This window comes from Elaeis guineensis, chromosome 2 (genome assembly GCF_000442705.2).
Source record: "Elaeis guineensis isolate ETL-2024a chromosome 2, EG11, whole genome shotgun sequence".
Taxonomy (NCBI): domain Eukaryota; kingdom Viridiplantae; phylum Streptophyta; class Magnoliopsida; order Arecales; family Arecaceae; genus Elaeis; species Elaeis guineensis.
Genome location: NC_025994.2, coordinates 89,022,979 through 89,032,988, shown reverse-complemented (window position 1 = coordinate 89,032,988; position 10,010 = coordinate 89,022,979). Strand labels below are relative to the sequence as shown.

Sequence of the window (10,010 nt, the reverse complement as noted above, 5' to 3'; positions counted from 1 at the left end):
ATCCAACTTTATTGGTATTTTTTTTTTATTTTCTTAATTTTATACTATTACTCTTGGTGGGGTGGTGGCGACACCACATGGAAAGATAAAAGATGCATCCTTAGGGCTACCTTTGAATCAACGAATGGCCTCACATTTGCTGGTTCCGGTTACTTTGATGTTAGAGGATTCAATTAGTGGATTCAATCTTGCTGTGTGTGCAAGCATGCAAAGAAGGTGAATTTGTGAGGCTTCAAAAAGAAAGTGGAGATGCGGGGTATCGATCCCCGTACCTCTCGCATGCTAAGCGAGCGCTCTACCATCTGAGCTACATCCCCCCGCGTGATATTGTCCTTCAAAATGGATGATCACTTCATTCGTGTCTTCCTGCTCCATCTTTGGAACTTAGATGACAACAGTCGAGGCGTCGTCGGAGCATGTAATAATCAATCAACAGGGTTCAATCGAACAGCCCAGTCAGGACGGTTAAAAAAATCATGGCCGTGGGTTTTGGTCTATTTACGTCGCATCAGCGCCTGGAAGGTCGTTCTTTTGATTAGCAGAGCTATGGCTGAGGCGGCGACGGCGTGGAGCAGGGGACGGTCCCTCGCGTGCTTGAGATCGTGAGCACGAGGCTCCCCCAGCGAGACGTCTGCGCGCTCTTGCTTGTCAGCCCCTGGTGCTACCGTTCCCTCCTCTCTCACCCTATTCTCTGGCAGGTCATTTCTTTCATCTTTACCCCTTTTCTGTCGTCGCCTCGGGATTTCTTGTACAAACGAGAATTTTCGACTCGAAGATTTCTTCTTGACACGTTTTGCCAGTATCACAACCGAAACTGAATCTTGTTTTGGGTTTTGATTTTGAGGATTTCCTGTGAATTAATTATTGGATATTTGGATTCGTTGGGAGGAACTTCTGTCTCTTCTGATGATTTACTCGAAAACTTTGGTGTTATTTTAGGGTCTAGTGAGGGCCAATTGACGTCGCTGGACTAGGGCAAGCAGCCAATAGGGTTTTCTGGCCCTTCTATAGTGGAAAAGCATGCATCCTTTTCCCTTCTTTTCTCCCTTGTTTTCCTACTTATTTGGGTCCTGTCAGGAAACTTCACATTAGTCGATATGACTTCATGTGCTTCACGTTAGCATGAAAAGCTGCGTGCTTTATTGGAAATGTGCCCTTTCTTGTGTCTTTGATGCCTCTTTATTGTGAAAAAAGAAAACTAGGGTTTTCTTTGTTGAACATGGTTTGCTAGCACTAGAATAACATCATAGAACCCTGGTCTGAAACCTGTTATCTGTCAAAGAATCATTCACTGGATGCAGATGCTTGATAGTTACATATTTACATATTCATGATGATCTGCCATTCCCACTGAATTGGATATCCCTGTCATCACCTGTAAGTCGGCTGTCCTTGACAAGTTTTGTTGGCAGTTGGCACCTTGTTATAAGAAGTCCAATGCTGATTATGTTTACATAAATTTTCACCACAAGTCATCTTTCTTGGAAAATTTATAGGTTTAAGTCTTTAAGTTATAAAATGGGGAAATAACTAAAAGAAGATTTGGTACCCCTAGTTATAGAATTACGAGGACCAGGTCTAGGTTTCTGTGTTTGATTAAGGGGTTTATTGAGTTCACATGCCCGTTGCTTAGTTTTCTTATGCGACTTATTCAGTCTATGCGATTTAAGGTAGGATTTGAAATTATTGGGCTTTCTTCTTGTTGTAGGTTTTGAGGATTGTAATACAGTGGGAAATACTTTAAAAGAGATATGGCTGGAAATCATTCGATCATATCTGATTAACATGAAATAAAAAATCAACATAACTAGAAGTAAGGCTAATCGGAAGATGTTATTTAGGTTCTTTAGTACTGTATGAGTATCCAAGATCAATCTGGGCATAGTCAATGTGGGACTAAACACATACCAGCTTGGATCCTTCCACAAACTTTGCCATACCAGTCATTGGGAGGGTTCCATTCTAGAGCTTATTAAGACTTTTTTTTCATTTTCACCTCTCATTCACAACATGCATGGATAATATGCAAGCTTTTGATGTTTATGAATGCACTATGGACCTATCTATGCACAATATTTTTTAAGAACACCTATTCCTGCCCATCGATTGGGGAACATGTGACCTACAATTTGCCTTTGAACTCTATCAACATTTGTAATTTATTCTATTTGGTACATTGAGAATGGTCATTTGTTCAACTGATACCTACAAAACACTAATTTGAAGGTGCTTATCAACCACCACCTGATTGAGGACCTTGTAAATGATAACATTCATTCTATTGACTATGGGTATTGAACTCATATTTCTGTCCTTGACTGTTGATACTACAGTTCCAAAAGTTCAAAACTATATGTATTTTCTAATTAGGGGTAAGGATTATTGTTTTTGTTTGGCATTCCCTTATCTCTCATGGTCCAAATTAGTACTGTCTGATCGTTATCCATGCTGGTGTGGGCTAGCTACTGTTGGCTACCAGATTTTGTTTATTATGTAGTTGCTTCTTAATTTTGGATTATTTCTAATTTATTACTTCATGTCTTAGGTCCTTGATCTTCATGAGATGAGTCAAGCAGGAGAGCGACTGATTTCTGCACTTTCACTGGTTAGTTTCATATCAAACTGCATACAATATTTAGAGTTTTTCATTTACATTGACTACAATTATGTTGGTTAGTTTTTGATACACCCAATAACTTCACTTTTCATAAATTCTTAAATTCACATTGAGTGTGTTGGTAATTCTGGCATTTGCAGGCCAGATATAGACAAATTAAAAAGATAAACCTTGAATTTGCACGGGATGTTGAAGATGAACATCTTATTCTCCTTAGAAGCAAGGTACTCATTAAACCTATCCATTGTATAACAGTTGCCTGGTTGAAACTGTTGGTGAATATCATTTTGTTTACTTTTTGGATATCCTGCTTAAGAGAGACAAGTGCTTTTTTATGTCCAACATCTTTATCACATGTATTTTTTTTAATCATTCTTACTTTTTGAGAATGTTTATTTGAGTACGATATATGAATGAAACTTGTCTGGTTGTTATTTGGTGTACTGATGGCTCAGGCATGCAAAGATGACACAGCATGCTACAGTTTTAACAGCTCACTATGTCTAGATGGATGACAGGGAATAGAGTCACTTCAAGGCTTGGAGTCTCTAAATCTGAATGGCTGTCAGAAGATTTCAGATAGAGGAATTGAAGCTATAACGAATGTTTGTCCAAATCTGAGGGCTTTATCTATCTATTGGAATGTTAGGTATATTTCTTGCTTTACATCTCTCTTAAAGAAGGCTTTTCCTAAAGCCTTTTAGGAATTATTGGTCTTTCACATGCTAATAATGTCGGGTATTGTCGGTGCAGGATAACTGACTTGAGCATAAAGCACATTGCGAAGAACTGTAAACATATAATTGATTTGAACTTGAGTGGTTGTAAGGTAATGTGATTTTATTAAGGAATCACTTTTATGTATGTTTAAGCTTTGCTGAAATTTTCAGCTGAGTAGAGAGATTTATTCATTTTTGTAGTTCATGTGTCTTTCATTTGTCAGTTGTCACCATGAACTACACGTGCATCTTAGCTCACCTTCTTTTGCCCTATGTGCCATGTGAGCATGTATGCTAGAACAGAGTGAGTTATTGGGTTGTTATTAGATTTGAATGTTTTCGTGTCTGCTCCTGTCAATTTAGAACTTCTTTGGTCAAACAAAATGGTTTGGAGAAGTCTGTATATAATAATGGAACATATTGCATGCAGGTGTGGCCAAAGTATTGTTTCACAAGATAAAGACCTTGTAGAGGTCTTATAAAAATTTTCATGTCATGATATTCAGTAGTGGCCAATATTCTTTTATATAATCTAGCTCCCAACAGATATCAGATGAATCGTGTCAACAAGTGTGGCACAATTCTTATCACACATGTTTTGACATAGAGTTGCACTTGAAAGCTTTGCACTTGGAGGCATAACTTTATGTTCTTAATTAGCTTGTAAGAATATTGGATTTTTTGTCCTATTATCCTATATATGATGCCTCATGTCACGTTATTGCTTAACTGTTGTTGGAAATCCAATAAAACTAGTTGCAATAGACTCTTGGACATCTTTAGTTCATATCTCAGCAAACTCAAACTATGCATCACTCCATCAAATTTCTTGGTTTTCATTTTCCAGAAACTGGAGCACTCAGAAGTTAGGCTATTGCTTAACTAAAATGCAGTTTTTCTTGCCCTGAATCAACTCATTTACCACTAATGTGATACAAATACTAGGATATGAAAAATTTAAAGTGGTAGCTGCTATGAAGACTATGAAAGTGTCCTCTGTAGCAGTAGATGCAGCACAATGAATCCTATCTATCATTTTTTATGGAGGCCGAGGGCATTCTTTTTTTATCTGAAAATCTTATTCGACATATCAAATATTGCAACTTTATATTTTGTCTCTCTGGGATCTATACTAATACTCATCTGATTTCCTTTGAGTCATATCTTCATTTTCTACTTTTGTTGTGTGATTGTTATTATCACCTTAAGATTGGGTCTCTCTCTCTCTCTCTCTCTGACAGGTCAATGCCATGAAATCGTCCAACTTAATTCTTAATTTGTATAAAAGCATGCACACATATGCTTGAAAGGAGGGAGCCAGATAAGCAATAGGGCATTCTCTTCTTCTTCCAACCTGATATTTGCACTAGGCAATTGATTCTTCATTACTTAGGCACTCAGTCTGCACTCCTAGTATTTTAGATCATGCTATCCATGAAAACTGACATGGTGGCAGTATTATGGATTCCATGTCTCTCAACAAGCTAGTGTCTATTAGTCTCTCTCTCTTCTTTCTCTTTCTTTTCCTTCTCTCTCTCTTGCATTGCTTTGGGCAAGTCTGTGCGATAAGGTGACATGTTTTATCTTTATTAGCCAAGGCCATCCTCACCCACGAACCTGTTCACCTTGAAATAACTAGTCATTCTTAATGTTTTTTCTTCCATGATTGTTTTTGATTCTAGTGTTCATTTTGCCTTGAAATATTGGTCCTATGCTTATTTTACTCTCCTTGGCACTTAAATGTCAACTTTATAAAACATTTTCTAAGTTTCTAACCTAGGGCCATTCCGTTAATGTGGACACTTCATGCATTATTGTTTTCAGAGCACTTGTCTTTGATATGAATGCCATTATAGTGCCATCTAGCCCTTAAGCTATTAATGTAATTAAACCTTAATCAAAAGTTAAAGCAACTGATTACACTGGAAAAAAAAGGACCTTGATTTAGCTAAAGCTACCGCTTACACTGGAAAAAAAGGACCAGAGTCCCCTTAATAAATGATTTGAACATAAATGCTGTGATTTGATGTGATAATTTATGCCCAATTACATGGAACCAAACTTAAATTTGTATATTGTATATCACTGTTTTATCTATTGCAAGTTAGACCCAATTAGCAAAGTAATACAATGGATCCTTACAAATAAAAAGCAATATCCATGGAGACAGATCATGGATGAAGATTGTTAACAGTAATAGTTTCAGGAACCATGAAAGCCAAGTAATCTGCACTTTATGAGTCAATTATTCAACTTTGTCCTAAAGGATGCATGATTAGACACAAAGCAAACACAGTGAAAAACATGTGCTAAGAGTATAAGGTTTTCTAGTTCTTTACTAGGATGAAAATATTGTAATGGCAATGACCCCATCAAGAGTGAAACGGCATTTAAATCATAAATTAATTAGTATAATATAGTCTGAGATGAATGAACATTTGTCTATCAGCTAAAAAGGCCCTGATCGTTGAGATGATGTCGTTCCTCTTGGCACCTATTTTACCTATTTTGTTCTTGAAATGTTCAATAATTTTTAAAATGGTATCATTCTCGATGAAGAAAATTTGCTATGCGTGAGAGTTTTGTTTCATCTTAAGAATTCATCATATAGACAAGTAACTATTATCAAGAAATTTTGCAGAAGCATAACTCGTGCTTAGCGAATTAATCAGGAAGGTGCTAAAATCATCACGCACAAGTATTGAGTTCCTTATCAAGTATTGTGATGCTTTTTAGACATTGCAATTAAGTTTTTGAATTACCAGAAGGACATTCCAAAACATTACTAAAGTCCAACAGCAGTTCCTGTACTAAGGAGTTCCCTACGTTCTGAGAAAATGTCACCCCATGATATGAGACTATTTGTATATTTCAAATATGGTGCTGGCTATGTTATTGCTTTTTAAACGCTTATAAATGTCTTTGAACTCTACAATGATAAAATGATGTTAATCTCGCTCACAAATTGCAGAATGTTACAGATCAAAGTTTGCGTCTTATAGCTGAAAGTTACCAAGACTTGGAGGAATTGAACATTACGAGGTGTGTGAATGCTATATCGGTAATGGATTCCATATTAGCTGTATTCATTCTTGTATGTGTTCGATGATGTTCTGCTTTTATTCCGTTTATGGTCCAATGCATGTTTTTGACATTGGAGTTTTCTTGGTTTATGTTGGACCTTTTAGCCCGACCTGTGACCACTTTAGGTCCACTGTGCCATTAATCATTTCCAGAATTCATTAACTCTAGCTTTTGCTACGCATATATGGGTGTCCCTGGAATGGCAGTTGTGGTAGATCTGTTTTGGATTAAAAAAAAAAAAATCTGGTTCTACCATGCAAGTTGAAGTCAAGGTTTGAGGTACGGCAGTACAGATACTGCACTATGCCCCTATTGCTACTTATGGTTTATTTAAGTCCTGAAATAGCATGGTACATAATGGTACGCCCTTGACATGCCATGGTACGGTGATTTACTGTGGTATGATTGTTTTTTCAAACCTTGGATAATCTTCAGTCTTTAAAACTTGATAAAATCAGACAACTATACCCCAGCATTTTGATGTGAACCCAGCTTTTGATGATGACCAGAGTTTTCAAAAGATATAGATACAAATTACTATTAAGAAGAGCATTTAGACTACCTTCTGCAACACACGTATGAACATAAAAAGAGAAGATCACCTTTGAGATCAATCATTCTGCAAAGATGATGTAACCAATGTCATGCGAATGTAGTTAAATTGAAACAATCTAATTAAGCTGCCAGCAACAGATTTTCTCAATTTGTTAATAATCCTGATGGATTAAATAGGATGTGGTTGACCTGGTAAACGTGGCAGTGGTATTACTGCAGCTTGATGTTCCACGTTTTCATTCACTATGAGGACTTGAGGCCTAAGAATTCACTTAAAACTGGACAGAAATAGTCCTTAAATTAAGTTCGGTTGTACATAGGTTTGGAAGTATAGATGGTTAAATTTATTTTTGTAATATTAGTTGCCCTTGTAAGTAGGAATTTGTTAGTCAGAATTATGATGTTCTTGTGATTCATGCCCAAGAATCTTTCGTGTCCCTTTGATTTTAGTATTTCATTTTATTTTTCTGTGCTATATAAAGTAGCACTCCTTTCGACCTTTTTCATGTCTCGAAACTTTATTCAAAACTATGTTCCATTATCAATTATATATATCGTTTTCATGATTATAATAGTTTTGCTGCTTATGGTCCGAGCAATAATTACAAATTTATGATTTGACAGTGCCAGTTTGTATGATCTTTTCTTAGGTGCATCAAATTAACAGATGGTGGATTACAACAGATACTTCTAAAATGTTCTTTGCTCCAAAGTTTGAATCTATATGCCCTTTCCAGGTAGGCATGCAAAGGAACCATGGTTCTGATTACTAGTGACTTTTGTTGGTGTATATATTTTCTGTAGGCTGTGAAGGGGCTTCTTAAACATCTAATCAGAGAGTTGATTGTTCCCTTGCAGTTTTACTGATAAAGCTTATGAAAGGATAGCATATTTATCACATCTTAGATTCTTGGATCTTTGTGGTGCCCAGGTAATTAATACACTGTCTTTATCTTTTACCATTGAATTGTTGTCTGAACTAACCATAGTTACCTGATTGTCAGAATCTTTCTGATCAAGGCCTTTCATGTATAGCAAGGTGCAAAGATCTGGTTTCTTTGAACTTGACATGGTAAGGCAAGGCTAACTTCTCCATTTTAATGTGTTTTTGGGAGATTTTGCTAATGAAATCTATTACATGAACTATGTGACAGGTGTGTACGTGTTACTGACATGGGAGTAATGGCAATTGCTCAAGGTTGCAGGTCTCTTGAATTTCTCAGGTGACTTAAAGATACTTGTTTAAAATGGAACAGACGTTTCAATTAATTTTTCTGAAACGAATTCACTGTATTGACGTGCAGTTTGTTTGGAATAGTTGGGGTAACTGATACAAGTCTGCAGGCTCTGTCCGAGTTTTGCTCAAATACCCTTACAACCCTCGATGTAAATGGATGCATTGGCATTAAGGTCAATCTAGCTTGGTGTAACTTCTTCAAGTGCTTTTACTTCATTAACTTATTGGCATTGACCTTGGCTTTCTAATATGATTTATTGTTATCTGATTGTCTAGAGAAGGAGCCGCGGTGACTTGCTCCAGTTATTTTTGCACTTGAAGTGTTTCAAAGTGCACAGTTAACATTGCGCTGGAACTCAGCACCCGATATTGTCCTGTTCATGATGAGCATCTTTTTGTAGTTTCCATCAGCTGAGGTTGATGCGATACTGGATAGCAATTAGTAGCAGTATCATCAAGGTACAACTATCATTTAGATCCCCTGCAATTATTCTTTTGGAAGAAAATAGGCATAAAATTGCAATAGAATGTTTTTACTATAGGTAGTGATAGTCTATTGTAAAATAAATAAATAGATAAATTTGAAATACTTCAGAAGTACGTTTTCTTCGTGTTAGGTGTAAATTGATTTTCTCCAGCTGGTGTGGACTCAGATCCAGCACCTGTCAAGACTATTTCATAATCTTCGCCATGCATAATGCTAGTATGTGCTGGATTGCTATTCACTTATCGACATCGCTTGTATCCAGAATTATTGGGGGCTGCCAAGTAGATTTTGTCATATAGATCTGAACTCACGGAGTTATCGCGTTGTTATGTTGCGGGAGTAGGATAATAATGTTCTGTAAACATAACTTTCTTGATGTCATTTATTATGTCAACATCAAGATGGTATACATCATTCACATTATGGTGTGATGCTGCCACCAAGACGTAGATTTCCTTGGATGGTTATGCACTTCATTTTTGTTTTTTTCTGGACGTTTCTTGGGATAGACTAGGTATATAAAGTACACTAATTAAAATAATACCATTATACAATGTATTTGTGCTGCAACCTTTTCCAGCATTTCGAAATCCTGTGTTTAGATGGTGAGGTTGTATGCTGCATAATTTTATTCGAGAATGATGATATATCTGGTCATGCTTTTGATTAAAAACAAAACTCGTCAGAAAGTTTTCATGGGAGAAATTCTTAAGACTTCTTATTCACTTATTCAATTTGGAAATTGATTTTTTTTATTAGCTTATTTATGTATTGGAAGTCGACTTGTAGCACCGAAGATGTTGTAGGATCGAGAACAGATCCTCAGAATTCACTACCTCTGAAAAAGTTGGGAGACTCTCAAACATTGTATTTAGTGTTTTGTCAAGGATCTACGCGAGACACTCCAAATCAATCAGTAATCTAGTAAACTCAGATTTTGTAAAAGCATCATTTTATATGCTGTTCCCCAAATCATCGTACCATCCCTTTGTTTAAACAAACGAATGCTGGCACTAAATTGCCACCATCACGCCCCTATTTTGCTTGCTTGTACGATGGATTGTGTTTGATTGTCAGACCTCAATAGAGCATTCCAGCTGTTGTTGGGGAGCAAAAATCAATCATGGTACTACTTTGAGTTGCCATTTATTTACTAAGGTGGGAGATAATTTAATATATGGAGGTGATTAATTGAGATTTTTTTTAAAATAATTTTTTTTAGAAACTTATTTCTCAATCCACCTCCAAACTCAACTTATTTCTCAAACTATCCTAATTACGGTGACTTGGCAGTGATGTGGGAAAAGCTCA

General features: G+C 36.5%; 1 protein-coding gene and 1 non-coding gene across 2 annotated transcripts; one reads left to right on the top strand and one right to left on the bottom strand.

Moving 5' to 3' along the window:
- Positions 1 to 244: 244 nt before the first annotated feature.
- TRNAA-AGC (transfer RNA alanine (anticodon AGC)) lies at positions 245 to 317 on the bottom strand. The gene has a single exon. It is a non-coding gene; the product is annotated as a tRNA-Ala (tRNA).
- A 214-nt stretch (positions 318 to 531) lies between these two features.
- LOC105054463 (F-box protein At3g58530) lies at positions 532 to 8,813 on the top strand. Its single transcript, XM_010935973.4, is given in 13 exon segments — positions 532 to 574; positions 577 to 698; positions 2,546 to 2,605; positions 2,758 to 2,841; positions 3,136 to 3,266; positions 3,371 to 3,446; positions 6,308 to 6,378; positions 7,626 to 7,712; positions 7,834 to 7,906; positions 7,980 to 8,047; positions 8,130 to 8,198; positions 8,280 to 8,385; positions 8,489 to 8,813. Coding segments are annotated over 13 exon segments (1,041 nt in total). The 5' UTR covers positions 532 to 546; the 3' UTR covers positions 8,555 to 8,813.
- The last annotated feature ends 1,197 nt before the right edge of the window (positions 8,814 to 10,010 follow it).